This window comes from Enoplosus armatus, chromosome 9 (assembly GCF_043641665.1).
Source record: "Enoplosus armatus isolate fEnoArm2 chromosome 9, fEnoArm2.hap1, whole genome shotgun sequence".
NCBI classification, from domain to species: Eukaryota; Metazoa; Chordata; class Actinopteri; order Centrarchiformes; family Enoplosidae; genus Enoplosus; species Enoplosus armatus.
Window position 1 is genome coordinate 12,947,712 of NC_092188.1, and position 19,163 is coordinate 12,966,874.

At 43.0% G+C, this 19,163-nt stretch overlaps 1 protein-coding gene across 1 annotated transcript in view; it reads right to left on the minus strand.

Annotated features, from left to right (window-relative positions):
• Positions 1–18,212, minus strand: part of nbeal2 (neurobeachin-like 2) — a 33,308-nt gene extending 15,096 nt beyond the window's left edge. The window contains exons 1-24 of the mRNA XM_070911539.1: positions 18,138–18,212; positions 11,243–11,331; positions 10,869–11,033; positions 10,212–10,293; positions 9,732–9,844; positions 9,395–9,477; positions 8,556–8,641; positions 8,163–8,466; positions 7,920–8,026; positions 7,449–7,535; positions 6,433–6,516; positions 6,084–6,182; positions 5,297–5,931; positions 5,071–5,203; positions 4,598–4,717; positions 4,153–4,483; positions 3,852–3,934; positions 3,668–3,760; positions 3,195–3,366; positions 2,295–2,428; positions 1,282–1,441; positions 870–972; positions 529–679; positions 122–277 (exon numbers count right to left, since the gene is read on the minus strand). Of these exons, the coding sequence (XP_070767640.1) occupies positions 122–277; positions 529–679; positions 870–972; positions 1,282–1,441; positions 2,295–2,428; positions 3,195–3,366; positions 3,668–3,760; positions 3,852–3,934; positions 4,153–4,483; positions 4,598–4,717; positions 5,071–5,203; positions 5,297–5,931; positions 6,084–6,182; positions 6,433–6,516; positions 7,449–7,535; positions 7,920–8,026; positions 8,163–8,466; positions 8,556–8,641; positions 9,395–9,477; positions 9,732–9,844; positions 10,212–10,293; positions 10,869–11,033; positions 11,243–11,331; positions 18,138–18,212 (3,645 nt within the window). The remainder of the gene's footprint in view (positions 1–121; positions 278–528; positions 680–869; positions 973–1,281; positions 1,442–2,294; positions 2,429–3,194; positions 3,367–3,667; positions 3,761–3,851; positions 3,935–4,152; positions 4,484–4,597; positions 4,718–5,070; positions 5,204–5,296; positions 5,932–6,083; positions 6,183–6,432; positions 6,517–7,448; positions 7,536–7,919; positions 8,027–8,162; positions 8,467–8,555; positions 8,642–9,394; positions 9,478–9,731; positions 9,845–10,211; positions 10,294–10,868; positions 11,034–11,242; positions 11,332–18,137) is intronic.
• Between the last annotated feature and the right edge of the window lie 951 nt (positions 18,213–19,163).

Sequence of the window (19,163 nt, forward strand, 5' to 3'; positions counted from 1 at the left end):
ACATCAAAGGGAAATTGTGTAAGAGTTTGTTTTTTTCTGTTTTGACAATATATCACATGGGAGTTTGCAATAAAAGGCAACATCAGTTATGTAAAGAGAAGGTCCAGGTGGTTATACTCACTCTGAAGACCCTCTCTCTGGCCTCGTCACCGAAGCTCGGAGTTAGCAGCAAGCAGTAAAGCTGCTCCACGCCCCACTCCAGCAGCACAGCCTGCACCTGCTCACGAGGAGGGCTGCTCCTCAAGAGTTCATACAGCACATCCAAGGCCCTCACCGCCTGATTGAGGGAGGAGAGTATCGTGAGGAAAGAGGTGAGGGAGGAGGATAAAGTTCCAAGAAATATGGATTAGGGAGGGTAACGTTTTAAGTGATCACAAGAGGAGTTAGAAAGTTTGAAAACTTGAGAATAAAAAAGGAAGTGTGGAGGATCAGGGGGAGTTCATTTGGGGATTGGAAGTGAAATATCACACTGAAAAGGTCAAATGACAACAGAATTAAACTCCCTGAAGAAACCCAGATAAAACATACCTGCTGCTCCTCTCCTACAGTCAGAATGTAGGCGAGGACGCTGTGAAGCTCCTCTGGTGTGTAAGACTTGAGAAAGTCTTTCAGCAAGGCGAACAGAGAGGTTTGAATTGTCTGCTTTTCATCAGACAGAGGGCTGCCATCTTTCTCCACACTGTGACCAAAAATATTAGAAAAGAAATAAATAAATGATCTTCTAATGAACAGGTAAGATCGTGGTTTAAAATAAATAATAACAAGTATAAAGATTTATGTTTACACTAACTTTTAAACCACTGAACTGCAGTTTCAATTAGATTTGCCTGCAATTCTCTAAATATATATTGTGGATGTCAAAGGTTCACCTGTAGTACGTGCGAATGGTATCCAGAATATATTGGACCCCATACTTCTTCCTCATGCGCTGCTTGCCTTTGTTTATCACAGACGACAGGTACTGCACGTGGGCTTTGGAAGAAAAAGAATACTTTTGTCATCTCCCTTCAGTTTGACATTTAGAAATGTCAAATCAATATGCGAGGTTGTACTGAAGAAGTGCATTCATTTACAAAACAGGGTACTGAAGTGCAGCTTCAGGCACAGTTTCCTTTTTAATCCTTGGCACAGCCTGAACTCAAAACATTAATGTATTCTATCTCTGCTCTACGCTGCTTTTAGCTTGCATATACATATAAAAAGGGACACAAACAGCTTCGGCAGACATGAAAAGGTTCACAGGTGCATTTCTCGACAACACGAGGGCTGCTTATGCCTTACCCAGACAAACAGCAAAATGGCTTTTAGTCCAGATGCGGAAATCAAAGAGGAGGTGCTGGTAGAGTTGCTGTAGAAGTGAGCTGTTGCCCTCGTTGAAAACCTGCTCCAGCAGCAGCTGACATGCCATTAAAACGTTCATGTCCATCATACTGTCTGGAACCTGTAGTAGAAGAAGCACAGAGGAGGGTGAGTGTTTAACAAGAGTTTCCATTTATTTGGATTTATCTGTGTACAAGGGTTTGTGTAGCGTCTATTTTAGTAACACTTGGAGGCCGATGAAGTACTCAGTTGAGTATCTACATATAGAGTACACGAGTTTGTGTTCAGTATATACTGTATGTGTGTTTCTGTCTTTGCCACTGCCAAACCTGATTCTGATTCTGAACCCTATGTGATTATTAGGACATAGTTTCCTTAAAGGATGCTCCACCTTAACATCACATATTTCAACATATCCTGTCAGACAAAAAGCTTGTCTGTGCTGCACCAACGTGACGCCTGATTGGCTGAGACCATCAAAGATTCACATCTATCAACACTGTGTGACAATGTAAGCATGTTATCATGAATCTGGAGAAATCATTTATACTATGGATGCCGTATTGAATTAGGCCTAAGACGGTTTGTTTTGCTTGATTGAGACTCACTCAGCAGTTAAGAAACAAATAACTGTGGCTTTTATATGATTTGTACTTTTTGATTTTGTTTTAATCTACATATAATTTCAACACAACATTTTCAAGCAACAGATTTTACAGCAGATATCTTTTGTTCTCAGTCGGAGAGACCTCGCATAAATGGCAAAATCTGCATAAATTCCCCCACACAAGCATGTGATACTGTCATTCTGAGAGAACCACTGCTGTTTCAATAACACCATACCCATTCATTACACAGCAATTACACAGCAGCAATACAATGTAAAAGGTCAAGTGCACACTTTCAGATGCTAATCAGTTCTTACCGCAAATAGTTCCCACTTGCTGGGGCAAACTGATGTGAGGGGCACTTACTTTGCTGAGCATGGCTCCTATGATGCTCGGCCCATGGCAGTGCAGCAGGCCCTCCTGATTGACAGGGTGGTGACGAATCAGGTTTTTCACCATCAGCAGGAAGGCAGCGACGCTGTTTCTCTCTAGTCTGCCCTCTGAGAGAAAAGAAATAGGGCAAAACAACTTTTAAGACTTCCTGTGTTACCCACAGTCGTATTTATATATTACAAAGCACTTTATTGATATTATCATATCTCAGGATGAGTCATTAGCTGGGGTATTTGTCTCAGACTGCTTGTTCCATCTATCTCGTTTTGTTCATGTTAGAATTTATGCAGACCAAGGTGCACTGGGGCACCGAACTGCAATTCTTCAAGCAACTGTTGACTTAATATGCCCATGCTGCTTGTGACACTTAACCTATTAGCACTGATTTTGCAATTTTTGCTATGTTTGTCTGTATATTATCGTATATGCCTCTTGTCTAGCACTTCCTGTTTGTCCTTGCATCATGCACAGCGTGTAGACTCTGACTCACTGCTATTCAAAACGTCTTCTGAGTCCGAACTGCACTGAAAATCATATCTAGCATTTAGCACTTAGCATAGGATTTAAATTGAACAAAAGCAATGTGACACAACAACACAGTTAGCCCTCAAGTATATGCAGAAGAAAATATATTCATGATACTTAAGGTTCATTTAGCAAAATTACAAAAAAATATTCAGCCTCCACAGCAATACATTGAAGGTGAATGGTATTTCATGCTCACAGCATTGAAAATTACATTTAAAAAATGTCAACAGCAACATCTCTGTCCAGACAAAATGTCCCTGTAATTTAGATGATGGACTGACACTTTCATGATGACACTATAACTACATCTAATACTGTGAACATCTGAGGTAAACATGACCTGACCTGCGGACTTGTTCAGTGGCAGCAGCATGGCAGTGTGGCATCTGGAGGAGGTGAGTTCTGGTCCCAGCAGGTCTGAGGTCTCCTGACTGCCGTTGGAAACTGGCTCTGCCTCACAAACCTGCTCGAGCAGGGGCAGCAAAACCCCTATACCTCCGACAACGTTCACAACATCCTGCAGGGAAAAACAAAAACATGCATACACACAGTGTTTTTGTAACCTTCCACGTTAGACCTATGTAGATCAGAAATTGAATTAACAAAGACGATTTTCCCAAAAAGGAAGCAGAAAAATAGAAAAAAAGGAAAACCAAGATAATGACAAATGGAAAAAAAGGAGTAAAATTTTTTGGAAAAATCCAGTATTGAACCAGTCAGCAGCAGTTGAGTAGGAATGTCATAAGCAGATAACATGGAGCACACATCCTGACTGATATTTCACTTCTCACTTTGGTCACAAATGCCTCATATCTAACCTTGATGTCCCAGTTCACTACCCTGTGTCCTGTAAGCCTGCCATCATACAGGTGATTGGGCGACAGGTCCAGACATATCTGGCTCTTGAAGGCCTGAAGAAAACATACATACACATGTAAACAAGAAGACTTTGCTGGTATTGTTCATAATTTACATGATACAAGCAGTGTAAAAACATATCACCTGTGGAGTGTAGTAGAGCAGAAGCCTGCTGTTGAGATCAGATAACTCTCCATCCGCTTTGAATAAGGACACGTGATTGGGGCCTGTGATGGAAAGCAGAAACCAATGTAGGTCTCAAAATATCCAAATATTACTTGGTGTGCATGAAAAAAATACTTGTACGAGTATTCTTTCAACTTTTCGGGCGCTGTGATTTTCTTTACTACTAGTTTCCTGCACCTTTGTTTGCTAAATGCTAAAAAAGTTAAATGTTAAAGGGGTACAATGTTTTGCATTTGCATTGTAGCAGAGTGTGAGCTACCTGCCGCATGCAGAGCTCTTGTCTGTGTCTGCTGCAGAGCCTCGTGGCAGATGAAGGCGGTGCCCAGGAGCCCATCCAGAGACGTGGGTGTGCCCCACTCTGTGTCCTGCAGCCCTGCTGGGATGGTGTGCACTGGGGAGTCTCCCAAAGACCCCCAGCGGCCCCCTGCAAAGGAGGCTGGGAAGGACTGGGAACGGATGAGGGAGGGGGCATGGGTGGGGAAGGCAAACTCAGATGATAGGTTGAGGGATGAGGACATGGGCAGGTTGGGGGAGGTGGTGGTGGTAGTGGTCCGGTGGCCTGCAGAGCCGATGCAGCAGGAGGTAAAAGGCTTCAGGAGTCATGTTCAGGCGGGGGAGAAACAGAGAAGGTTCGATTGATAAAGAGGAACTACACAGTAATAAAATAATACGTCCAGGAGACATCAGATACCCGATTCAGTTACCTCACTGAAAGACGGAAAGCGAAGCTGAGCAGTTTTGCGCTGCTCGCCATCGATGTAGATGGTGACCAGGTTCTGACCAAATGGACGACGGCCCGGGATGTGGACTACAGCCACTGAATGCTGTGATGAGGATGATATCGAAGAACATACACATTTCTACAGGTGTCAACACAGCAAAATTTGTTGCTTGAAGTTTAGTGCTTACAGCACAAAGGTACATTTTTGTATTGAGAAATTGGAGCAGTCTTGAAGTCACACTTTTAATTCTAATTTAGTTCTTACAGCTACTTGTCTCTTCAGGAGAGGACACTCTTCATTTTTTTGCAATAATTAAGGTCACAGGCCCAGACAACACCGCTTAGAAAAATGATGTGTGATTTTCTCCTTGATCGAATCTATTTTTATTTAGGACAGTCTAAATGAGGACAAATGTTGGCCAAACTCCCAGCTGTACTATGTGTGTCCACACTCACCCAGCATGAGTCAGCTAGTGGGTGCTCAGGCAGCGCAACAGCCATGTAGTCTTTCTTAGTACAAACAGCCACCACCAGCACACCCTCCATGGTGAAGAAGGCTTCCAGCCCAGTTCCACTTGCTGTGAAGAAACTTTACAAAAGAAAACACATTCTGTCAAAAATTGTTGTACAATATAGCCGTATATACAAAAGCTTTCAATTTATCTTCCCTTTGTCCCTTTACCTGTAGAGCTGTTTCCTGCGTGGTCCTTTCCCCATGTCATGCTGAGCCCCTGTGCCAGAGTTGACAGAAGGTTTGCGGTTGTTTGAGAACTCCATGTTGAGGCAGAACCAGGCGTGAAAGGCAAACCCGCTGCCTGGCCAGCGTTGGACTGTGGGCACCATAATACCTGCCATGGGGGGTGTAAGATCAAAGTATTGCAAGGCACTGTCTTGGCCTTCTCTGGCTGCCATGGCAGAGAGCACTCGAATGATGCGAGTGCAGTAGGGGTGCACCTTCCCCACCACTGCACCATTGTCCTGATCCACCCTGAGCAGTCTGAGCAGGCTCTTCAGCTCCTCTGGTCTCAGACACAGGGAGCCCAGGTCCTGCAGGAGGCCCAGCAGGGCGTCAGCACACTGCCTGTCCAAACTCTGGGGCTGTGAGAGCACCTGCAGCAGAGCCCCCACCATGCCTGCCTCCACAGCCACGGTGCGACAGGACAAGGAGCCACCGCAGACGGTAGCCAGCCACTGAGCCACCAGCAGCTGAAGGTCCCTCTGACCAGACAGGTCCGGCAGCCACTGCAGGAGCAGCAGCAAAGGCTGGTCGTTACTAATGCCAAGGTGATGGGCGTGGGCATGCTCACCCTCCACTGCCTGGAGACAGAGAGGGACAAAAACAGTCACGACAGAGAATGAAGATAAGATAACTTCAGGTTAGGTAGCAACACAAATTAAGTAGGAACAAGGTCATGAATAAGAGCAAATTGACTTTTACTGTGGGGATAATGAGGAAATGTGTGTTTCACCATGTTCATCAGCTCCTGTAGCAGCCTTTTGGTGGGTTGACCTTGACTCTTCAGCACATCAAATAACTGGGAGTAGCCAATCCTCTCTTTAAAAACCTCCTGAGGGGAAACGAGACAGAAATAGGCTGGAGAAAGCTGCTCCACAGGGGATAACTAGTTGGCACACTTCCATACATTGGAAGGAAATACAATGAGATTTTTTAAATGAACGGAAAGCAGCTTTCCTCATCAGGCTCTATGTTTTGTTGGCATTGTAGCCATTATCCTGAAGTATAAAAAGCTTTCTAATACATGTACAGAAGTACGAAGGATATATAATTTGACCATAGACAATCACAACGGGCCTTACCTTTGCAGAGGTTGAATTACTCATTATAGCTGTGAGGACTCCTAAGGCATGAACTGTAATACTGTCTGATCCTTTCTCCCAAACCTACATGATAAAAGTAAGGGGGTACAGTTGATCGAGACATTGCAGAACTAAAAATGTGCATCATCATGAGTTGACACCAAAAGCCAGGAAAAGGTGAACATTTTAGAGCAAAAAGAAAACTAACCAATACTGAGGAAATCTTTCACCAAATGAAAGATTTTTTGTTCTGATTATCTGTAAAGTGCAAGAGGAAGTACAGTGCATTTCTTTTTTTCCACACCACCAACTATTGGAGCAGACTGGGTACTGCTGTACCAGTCACTAAACAATCACCTCTTTGTTTATTACTGATCCCAGCATGCAAAAAAACCAAAGTCACCAAAAACAAAAAAAAGAAAAATCCCTAACTGTTGCTGGAAATTAGGCAACATCAAACCTCAAGACACGAGCCAGGTCTGTCAAGCAAACCGGTCACGCGACAGAACGGCCAGAAATACGAGGAAAAGAAGGAAAGACATGCATTGAAAAACGACCATTTCATGCAATAAGAAAAACACAGCATGCTCTTCTGGCCCAGTGTTGTCAACAGGGAATTCAGCCTGTAATTATGAGTGTGATGTAAATCAACACTCCCACATAAGCAAAGATCAATCCTCCAGTTGATAATCTGAATCTTTTTAATGTGCACAAAGCTAACGTCAGTGTGTATTTCAAATTTGATTCAAGCAGAACAAACAGGAGCCCAAAATAACAGTCAGTCATAGATGCTGTGAGTAACTTGCATTCCAGACAGACAGATATGACAGATAAAAAAGGGAACTCCAGACAACTATCATGTATAGCCGCGCTACCTGTTTTATTTACAAATGAGTGTAAGCCAGACTTCCTGCCTAAAGCTTCCTGTTTAAGTAGCTCAGAGCAGCTAACGAGTGGAGAGAAGGCTGAGTTTCCTGCTGACAGACTCAATATTAACACCGAGTGGGGGAAAGTACCTGGTCCACTTCGACCTCTGTGAGTAAACATGTAGTGAGGTCACACACAACCTCACGCTCCGGCTTACGCCTGTTGCTCTGAAAGAGCTACAGGACATACACACACACGCACACAAACACACACACACACACACACACACACACACACACACACACACACACACACACACACATACACACACACACAAAACAAAAAGACAGACAATTAGAAAAAAAGTCATCTGTAATGGAGACAGGTTTGATCCTGGTCTCTCTACAGCAGCAGCAGCAGGAAACGTAAAACATAAGCTGGAAGCATGTACATTTGTGTGATATTTCACATTGAACAAATAGAAGGAGGTTAGACAGCAGATGTAGCATTAAGGCACATAACAGGAAACAGACATGACATAAATAAAAAAGGTGACAGACGGACAGATACAAAGAGCTGACAGAGCAGACTGACACATTTCAGATGGACAGGGGTCTGACCTTGCTGTTCTGAATGAGCCTGAGAATGTGTTCAAAGCAGTTGTTGTTGAGGAACACAGCCTGCAGGACTGGTCTGTCAGAGCACTGCAGGATCTCAGGAACAGCAGCTAAAACAAGGAGGGTGTTGACTCATCAGACACCGAGAAAATCGATTATTTGGCCTCCATACTGATTGAGACAGATAACAGAAAAAGGAATGCTTTCTACGCAGACAGACGTGAGACCTGGTGGACGTGCTCTTACTTAGCATTTGCCTCTGGAGGGAGATCAGACTGTCTTCCCAGCTCTGTCTGTCTTGATGCTCACTGCAAAGAGGACGGTTCCAGTTGAGGAGCTGGAAGAAGCCCTCCAGTATCGTCCTGATCTCCACCTGCCGCTCCGCAGGGCTGCTGGAGTGCAGGAGGTGGATCATCGTGGTCAGGCACTGCAAGGTCAGCCGAGGGAGCCCCGTATCCTTGGGTTCAGGGGAGGTCCGGCAGCACCACGCTCGCAGAACAGAGAACAGGTTGTCAACAGAGTGAGGGGTGATGGAGAGAAGGCCATTCTTCTGGAAATAAATATATAGAAAAAGTTTAACTTTGAACTTGTAATGTTTTCACAGACTGCTGATGAAGAGAGACTGATAGGGTAGCAGACCTTTCCTCCACTGATGACAGCACCCTGGAGATGAACCAGCCTGAGTGTGAGGAGCTCTGGAATCTGTTCGCTTTCCTTGAGACTTTCTGTGAACACATATTCAAGTCAGGAAACAATGTTATGCGAGACTAGCTATCACTGACAGTGCCGTCAAAATAGCATGCAAATAAAGTAAAATGTTTTGTTTGTTTAGCTTCTCTAGTATGTTTTTTCCCTTTTGCTAATGCATGCTGGGACTGACTCCAGCCCCCTGACACTATGAACACGATAAGTGGGTACAGAAAATGAAATTTAAAAACAAATGATAATAAATGTGGTAAATGGCTCAGCAAAAAATGTCCCTGCCATGCCACCTCTGTCATTCAGAGTTACGTCAATAATAAAGTCAAATTGGCTAGGTATTACACAATTAGCTCTTAACGTTTAAACATAAAGCATGCTATTACGGCATAATCCTCCTAAAATTTGGACATACTGAAACTTGCCCAGGCTGAGATTTCCCACATGGCTTATAGATTAGTGCTCGCTGATCAAGTGGCGCTTCTATAATTAGAAATGCTTGGACTCTGGTGATTGAAACCTGATAATTAGATGCTGAATAATTAAGTTTTTTTTTGCCAAAACCTAAAATACTGAGCGACTGGACTGACCAGTCATTTTTCAATACAGGAAAGAACACAAGAATGATTTACTATGGTGTTTGGACAAAATGAAAGGTCACTGTTATTCGAGTTAAAGATGACAGATCTAAGCTGTGTTTGGGCAGCGGCGGTAACAGTTTGATTCTTGTGGTATGTGAGGTCTTAGAGTGGTAGAGCAAATGAAAGGGAGTGTCTCACCGTGGAAGAGAGCAGACAGCTCCTCTGGCAAGGCCAGCGGGGAGAACTTATACTTGTTCCTCTCCAGCAAGCTCACCTCCTCCCTGCAACACACAAAGCCACCAGTCACCGCACTGACTCACATCACGCCTAGTCAGTCTACGGCTGCCACTAGTACTGCTAGCACTAATGAAGCTTGACTTAACTGCTTAGGGACAACAAAGCAGGGTGTTATGCATCGCAAAAGGTTGGGCAACATGTTAAATGTATAAGGTAGTCTTTCAGCCTTTGTGTGCCTGAATTCCACTTCCCACACATTCACGCAGGCGATCTCCAGGGCGAAGCAGGACACACTCACCCTGCCAGGCGTCTCCTCCACGTCTGATAAGGGTCAAACAGACTCTCACACAGCACGAGTCCATACTGCACAACCAGCTGCAGAGATGACTGCTCCCCTTGTCCCGTCTTTAGCTGATCAACATGTACAAAATTAAAGTTTAGACACACATTCATCTGTAAGTCATCCTCAGCACAGATACACCTGTTTTTGACGATCACTTAACATACAACTAATACAACACATTCCAGTGAATAGAAGGTCATTACACACCCACTTCTCTTTTCACTGTAAACTAGTTCTGTTACTTCTGTGTGAGGATGTCACAAACTGTAAACATTATGCACCCTCTATAAAGTTCACTGTCTCCCTACTGTATATCACAGTTCTGCACAGTTACTCTTAGCATGCATGATATACTGAGCATGCAGTGGAGCCAAGCCCCACCATAAATTACTGATATCTGTGTCCTGATTGAGCTTCACTTTATAATGGCCTTACCTGGTCCAAACAGAAACTCAAAAGCTTGATGGTTTCGAAAACAAAACCAGGGGTCTTGTCAGAGTCGATGTTCTCCATATTCCTAGGAGTAGAGAGAAACTCGTGCAATTGAGTGTTAAGACAATCTGCCTGATGCTTACCAAATACGGCCGTCTAAGACACAAATGTAGTGAATGCACAGAATGTAAAGGGACGACTTCCTTCTAACCACTGAGTTGCAGCCACTTTGCACAATCTGCATTGCAATTTCTGGAAAAATTTAAAAAGCTGTAATTCATCTGGTTCCCTTTATTACCATTGCCTCTTTTGTTCTTGGTACAGATTTCATATTTAGGAGGGAAATTGATAAGGGATAAGAAATAAATACGTCATTGCGTACATTACATCAACTCAGGTACATTTATATTAAACATTATTACACTAAAAAATGTTTTTAGGCTATGGTAACTGCCTGAATATTGTTTTATCCCTAAAAAAAATACATCCAACAGCCTAATTTCTATTACTACAAGTAGTACTACCACACCCTAGGGAAGAAATGTTAAATGACCAGTACTAAATCATTGTCTGCTGCCTCTTATCATGGTAACAGTTCCACTACGCAACATGTTTACGGTCATGATAATGAAGCGTGTACACAGCAGGCCGGGCCCTCACCTGCAGACAATGATGAAGGACTTGATGAGGAGCAGAGGGTGTGGGGTGCTTCCGTTGTGCTCAGCGGCGCCGGAGAGGTGCACCGCACTTTGCCACAGCTGGGTGCCGAGGAACACCAGGACCTCCCTGGGGAGCAAGGGCACCTCCGAGCCGCCCTCCTCCAGCCTGGGAGATGGGAGAGGAGGATGGGAAGAGAGGGGAGGGTTGGCAGTAGCAAAGAGGCAAAGGGCGTAGTAATAGGGGCTGCGTTTACACATAACATAAACATTTCAAAATGGTATCTCCAGAGAAGGTCAAAGTTCATCCTGCTTTGGGGAAAGCGGTGGGAGCCTCTGGCTATGTAGTTTGTTTAAAATAAATAACCAACCACTCACCTCCGAGGCTCCAGTGACTGCACATCAATGAGCCTCTCGAAGGACGCCACAAACGCCTCCAGCCACTGCTGCAGATAGCTCACATCTTTCTGCAGGAGAGAGGAGAGAACATGTGAGGCAATACAGTCGCCAGCAGGCATATGCAGTGTTCGTAAACAATGCCGTATGTGAAAAATGTGCATGCTTACAAAAGTAATATCAGTGGAATATGCTCTCTGGTTTGTGATCTACCATCTAAAAAGGTTGAGTGTTTAACTGTGACACAATGCGGCCGAAAACATGGCACTGACTAAACCATATGACCTGTTTTTGTAACAGGATGTTGCAAAGAGATGTCACTCACAGAGAGGAAAACAACACCAATTCTTTCCCCACCAATGCAACACCAATTCTTTCCTTTTTCAAAACAGGGAGTTTAAAAGCAAAAAAGATAATCAACACGTTCTTTTCTTTTAAGTCCTTTTCAGTCATTAAGTTCCAAACATTCAGTAAACTCAGCAGTTAACATACAATAACAACTTTTCACCGCAAGCATGAGATACTCCTGCATTACTGCGTCCTTATAATATCATTTAAGGTGGTTTCAATTGTACGAGGATGTTTACATACAACAGTCGCTATCTCTGCTTTGATCAGCCCCTGCAGTGCAACGTATCCTGCCACTCTTCCCTCCTCACATCAGTCTCTCAATCTCACATAGACTAAATAAGCCAGAGAAACAGGCCAACTGTTTAAACTGAATTCTGTTGATCTTTTTTAAACATACATTCATTTTATATAAAGCCGAATGATCATCAGCGAGTCCTGACGGTTCAGACAAGTGGTGCTGCTCGTGGGAACCCAGTGTTCTAAAATCTAATTACAGAACGCAAGGACATCTAGAAATGTTCCTTGATGTGATGGAACAACCTGAACATTTTGATTAGCTGACTGTGCAAGTAGTCACTGTTCCTGGGTTCTGAGGCAGCCTCTGTAGAGCAGGCAGTGTGAGGAAAGACATGAGTCGCTTCAGACTGACTGACTCATTGTACACAAATAACAGTACCGTAAACAGCACATGGTATAACAATCACTCAGGTACTTCCTTTTAGCCAACAAGCAAATGTGTGCAGCTCCAGTTGATGTAGGATACTTTAAAAGCTGCACCATGACAAAAACTTCAACTACAGAGCTCCAACATGCACACCTAATGACTTAATGTTTGAGCTTGTTGCATGTCTAATGCGTAGCTAATTGTCTCAAAGAGAAATGTAAATGTAAATCTAATGCAGTTAACTGTGGAAACACTGTGTAACCACGTTCTTTCTAATGCTGCATTAATGGTAAAAGTACATTACCAATTGGCATTGACTTATGAGCCAGTCCATCTCTCATTGTATGTGGCTGAGCAGGGTGCCAGGTTCTTGCGAACCCAGTCTCAGATGAGCCTTCGGTGCAGGTCCTCAGCAGGCAGCTCAGCAGCTGCACATCACTCCTAACCAGCACCAGCGTCTGACTCGCTCCTCTCTTGTCTTCCAAACGTCAAGCGAGCAACCAGGAAATGACAAGTCACTTTAACCGAAGTTTATTTCCTTCATACTCGGCCTCATCAAACCCCTTCCTCTTTTGGTTCCACTGCTAGTGCTTGTGAGCAGATATGAGGGAGGCCTCTATAAAAATGTCCCACAGCAACAATGAAGCACCGGAACTGTGTTTTTGCTTTCTAAATTTAACACAGCAACAAGAGATGGTACAGAAGAAACACTGAATTTCAGCTGGCTGAGTTGTGTAAGAACACAAACAGAGGAATACTGTATTTCCAGCTGCAGATAGTTTAGTTCATATGTCTTTACCCCGTGACTGTACAGCTTCACACACAAAATCTGATAATAAAATGACATTAATCACACGAACCGTGTAAACTTTCTGCATGCACTCTGTGAAAACAGGAAACTGCAACTAACCTATTGTTGTGAGCCTCCAACATCTGGACAATCAGGTATTTGAGACATGAGTAGGAGAGGCAACAGAAACATATTTGCAACACCCATTCAGCTTTGCTTTATTTACCAACAAAGAAAACAGTGGCTGAATGACTGACCCCTCCCTAACATTACTGAGGATGTAATAATAGGTTCACTTAATAATCCAGTGTTGTCGATGATGATACCCTGCATGGGACTCGTCATCAATATTCTACTGGAATTCACAATGTACAAGGAAACGCAGTAACAGGGGTTAATTAAGTGACGCAATTTGGAATTTAAGAGTTTACTACTCAGCATGACGACATCCTTCATTTTTCAACAGAGCGTGACTAAATATAGCAAGTAAGCTTTGCCTTTTTAGTTTTTATGGGGAAGGACATATCATTTTCTCTGTTCCCTTTCGAGTGCAGATGCTTTGCCGTGTTGTTTAGGCATACTCAAGCTGGGTGTAACTGCGACAGCTAGATTGTTTAGTGTATAATTTAAAAAAAATTAGATCACAGATAGGAAGTGAATCTGGTTTGCTAATGAGAAGTAAAACCAGAGGAAATACATTAAGGTTATCTGCAGCAAAATTGGTTCAATTGGTTCAGACACCTTGTACAGACCTGCTTTATGTCTGCACAATTCTTACAAATTATCCCTTACAAAATTACTATTGATTAACACCAAGATATACAAACCATTTACTTTCAGTTCAATCAATTTCTTTCTCTCAACATTGCCCACAGAAACCAGCTCAAGGATTTGTTCAATGTGTGTTTGCAAAATAAAAAAAGGCAAATTAAAGACTATAAGAACTATAAGAACAGATGTCACAAACCAACCATGTGGTACAGACCCCTATAAACTGTGTCATGTCTCTGTTTTCTCTGCACATGGCCAAGCAGCTGTGCTGCTCTCTGCTGCTTGGCATTCTGCTTCGCTCCAGCTTCCTGCACAAGTGAAAGCAAAGAGCACTTTGATTTTCCTGGTTGGCCCATTCTGTTGGCAAACAGGGGAGATCAGGGCACACAAGGGTATTCAATCCTAGGGCTCACAGGACATAGTGAGGACATAGGATATAGTGAGCTACAGAGATGGCTGCTGTTGTTGCATGTCTCAGTGCATTGACGTTAATCATACCATGGTCAGTAACTGAGACAGATACACAGCAGGGTGACTGACGGCGTGGCGACTACAGCCAGGAAATGTGACTTGTTCTCTCTTCATAGTGAGCAGAGGTGGTTTCACAGCTGTGTCGATGGGTGGCAGTCAGGTTGTCACTGTGGTCCTTTTCTACCACTAAAGGCTTTAATTAGTCCCTCCAACAGCCTCTCAAGCTAATGACCACGGGATAATCACACACTATTTCTCTGCCAGCCTGACAGCTCATTGTATCCACGCTGTTGTTTACTCACTTTCATCCAGAAACATGTAGAAGGGCTGTAGTGTAGCGTGCCTTAGGTCAGTCGACACTGTGCTGACCACATGAGCTCACTGCACAACGCTTTCTCGCTGCATCCCTGAGTTCCTGCATATTTAAAAGTTGTGGAAAGTTGTGAATTGATTGACTATGACTATTTCAACACTATATTATTAATAATTTATCCTGTTAAAATACCAAATATTTCCTGTTTCTCAAATATGAGGGTTTGATTGTTTTTCTGATTTGTCCTAAATAAATTTAATTTGAGCTGTTTTGGGACAAAACAGGCAACATGAAGACTTAACTTTTGGGATCTGGTAACTTGTCAACACTTTATGTCACTAAATTGGTCACAGTTTTGATCTAAATTACCAATTAATTAATTGCGAAATTCATCAGCAACAACTGATGTTGTCAGCAACAACTATTAGTTGCAGCCCAGCAACAGGCATGTAATGAAACCAAACAAAACTGATTACCCTGTTGTCAAAGTACAGTCTAAAAGTATTACTGTATTATGACTTGGGGAAAAGAACAAGCACATCCAAAAACAATACCCTTCTGGGTGTCTTCAGACACGATCTGACAAGTTGTGTTACTCCCTCTGTGATTATATCAGACTCCTCCGTGTATGTCCATATCTGTCAGGCATGGGCATTATTTCATGATGGTCTGAAAAGCATTCTCAGATATGAGATATGGAGCTCTGAAATTGTGCCAGTGAGATGGTTCTTAACTCCTGCAGATGAAAGAGACGGACGAGTTCTGCTCTTTGTATGAAGGTCTTGATTTGTGCTGAGCATCGCCCGGCTAAACATGCTCTCAACACATTTACAACTGTAAAAGCCTGATAACCAAGAAGCATTCAGTGAAAAAACATTGTCAATACAGGTGTTTATAGATCTACGTGATGAAATAAATGCATGTATGGTGACATAATGTCTCTGACTGTAGCAAAGCCTCAATCCTCTGGTCTATAACTTGCTGTTATTCAGAAAATCATCAATTGATCTAACATTTGTCTGCCTGTTTGTTTGGTCATTTATACAGAAAATGCCTCATTTTGACACTTTGATATCACAATGAGTTTTCAAAGTTTCACATCAGTCCTGAACCTCAGCTGATCTGAAAGCCTTGCAAGGGGCGTGTGATTTCTTGCACAATCGGAGGAAGCAGAGCTCCTTTATCACGACAAGCCTGAGCAAGCTTTGCAGATACAGAACGATGGCGGTATGTACTCAACACGTTTCAATTGTCGAATCAATTGTTAGGATTCATCACAGCTGTATTATATACAGTGAACTGCCATAATCTAATACATACGTTTAGAGGCTGATTGAAAAAAGCCTGAAACAAATATATAAAAACATCTGAGGAAACTCAACGGAGACACACAAGGCTGAAACATTTACTGACTTAAATTCAGATACACAGGGTTTACAGGGTATAAAGACAGCTGCCTGGGTGTGTTTGTTGTCTCTCGAACGGAGAGTTTTAGGCCATTGCCACTTGCCACATAAGTTAAGGCTTGTTTACAGGACTAACAAGAAGCCTATTAAATAGAGCGCAGGTCTCTTGTCCTGTTTGACTCTTTTGCAATAGTCAAACCTTGATGTGTGACGAATCAGAAAACAAGGACTGTGAGTCTGAGCCAGAAAAAAAAAAGATATTGTCTGTGCCAACTTGACTAACAGGCAGAAAACAAAAGCATCACATAAAGTGGCATGTTGATGTCCATAGGAGAGGCAAGTGATTGTTCCCTGAAGTGGTTCTGCCGCCTTTCAGCAGCCTGTTGTGTCCCTCTGAGTCACATAAGGTGCTGATGTTTAATACTGGGCTCAATTAAATCCCTTTCCTCAGCCATACTTCATCGCAACTTGGCAATACGGGCAGGTCATTTGCGCACACATGCAAATTCTACTTCCAAGAAAACTTGGAAATCTATGTGTCACTATCCGGTGAGAAATGTGTAAAAAGAAAAAGAAAAAAGAAAAAGAGAGTGACCATTATAACGTCTGTTCCTTTAACCTTACAGCTTTATAAGGAAGTGGTCTCGCACATGGAGATGCTAGACAGCTGTCACTGTCAGATTCAGGGCACACACACACACACACACACACACACACACACACAAATGACTTAATGACTCCGTCACAGCGCCTCCAACTTGTTTTGTTTGTTAAAGACAAGTCGTTAAAGTCACATAAGCAGGAAAGTTCAGTAAATATACAGTCATACATACAGCTGCAGCCCAGAGGACAAGTAACAGGGCAGATTAGGAGCACACTTCCTCTTGGGATGTGCCCAAAGTGACCACAATAACTACTTTGATAATAAATGTTGTAAGAGGCGATACACTTCTTGTTCACTTGTGTCACAGATGCACATTTTTGCAGTTATTCTAGCGTTGACTTCTGCACTGTTTAAAGCATTTGCCTGGTTTCCCAGGTTGGGATTAAGCCTAGTCCTAAATCAAAACAAAATTCAAGAGACATATAATGAAAAAGGTCCATAACCTTGTCAAGAAACCAGCCCTTTAGATCCACTGTGATAATAGGAGAGGAATCTTATGCCCCAACATAAAGTGCATGCAAACTTGGAAAGAAGTCTCGTCTTGTTTTCTCTGTCCTCAGGCATGGAAGCAGATTGCAAACACATAAAATAGTAATATGTAATTTATTCACAGCCAAACTTACTGTCTCTTTCAAGAGGGGACATGACATGAAGGCATGGACAATATTTTTTTGCTATTCATTTTGTTTTGATTATTATTACTTATTATAATAAGATATTGCAAAGCGTGGCAAAGCATCTGCACTCAATATTGTTAATGAACAACCTCAGGAAGGAGCTGCAGTCACACCCACAGGGGGAGCAACATATGAGACCAAAATACCACATGAAACAATGTGATTCTCAATTTAGGATAGTGCCAAATTAGTTTAGGTTTTCACACCAATATCGTTTCTTATTTAATATTTGAACTATGGAGTAATAGGCATTGTGCTGCTGGCATCAGGTCAAAAAACATATGTTCCAGGAGAACAATACAACAGGCTCTATGACAACATTAATCCCATCGTGGTTTAAAATGTGACTGAGGAAGAGAGCCAGGGAGGAACAGGAACAGGAAGTAGCCTCAGCGACACCTGCATCGCAGGTACAGAATCCAGCACACTTCATTAAGTGGGTTAATCTGCCTCAATTACCATTATTACTCAGTGCTTTCAATAACTCCAATGGCTCAGTGATACGATATGACATGATATCTTTCTCTAGTACGCGCAGGGCATCCTCCACCACTAGGTAAATAAACAGCCACTGCACAAACAGGCACAAAATAGGCGACTTCCTCATGTAGCCTAACCATTTCCAACAGACGACAGAGACAGGAAACACTACAGGGCTGCAGCACAGATCACACACACCATGATCATGTGTTTATCATGTTAGAAACTTCAGGCTGAGGAGCTGCTGCAACAACAGGTGTCACCGTCAGGTCTTCCGCACTTGCACTCACCTTTGTGTAATAGAACATCCACAGCTCATACAGCCGCTCCTTCGATGCCATCCCGCCGCCCTTATGGTTGCTCATTATCTCCCTTTTTCCTTTAATAAATCATGAAACTGGTGAGCATGGTCAAAGCCAGGGCTGTTTGAAGTTGTTTCCTAAAGGCAGCGGGACACGACAAGCTCCTGTGAACCATGCCTGCAAACCCAGGCACAATAATCCACGCAAAAGTGCTTTCGGTGGCGACACGCAAAGTTATCTGAGTGGCTTGAAAAAGCAAAACATGACGGCGTGAATGTGGCCACGGTGCGATCACTGTCGAAACTGTAAAACCAGGAACAAAAATGCGTGGAAATGCATGTCTGGAGAAACACCCATGTCCGCGTTTAAAGCGAGCTTGTGGCTGTATGATTCCTATTGGAGAGAGTTCCCACGGAAGCGACAGATGCCATCCGCTCAACACCAAGAAATGACTGCGCTGCTGTCAGTGGAGGTGTCCAGTCCTGTGTTATGTGTGATGAGCAGGAGCAAATTACCATCAACTACTGTCTGACTCTGTTAACAAGACGTACAGTGAAGAGTTGCCTGTAGATCATGCTCACAGGTAGGCTGATATTCTTAAAGACACACACACACACACACACACACACACGTAAACATACAGATACAGCCTCATCCAGTAGGCTACTCCCCTAACTGATTAAGGAAAGCTAGTCCAGCCACATGCATTGACAAAGATTGGGTTTAAATTAATTTTAAAAAAGAAATAAAAGATATAGGCTACATAAAGAAAGTATAAAGCATAAATGCTGCAGCGTTTAGGGGCAGACTAGGCAGCCTATGACCGTTTATGTGCAAGTGATCATAGTTTTCTGAATAAAAAGCCTTTGTTGTGCGATTTCTGTAGACTGGGGATGAAGCTGTCACATGAAGCATTCAGCACTGATAACATGAAAACATACAATTGAACTTCAGGCTCCAACAGCAACTTGTGATGGTTCCTGGTGCCTTAATAGGCTCTAATAAATAATGATT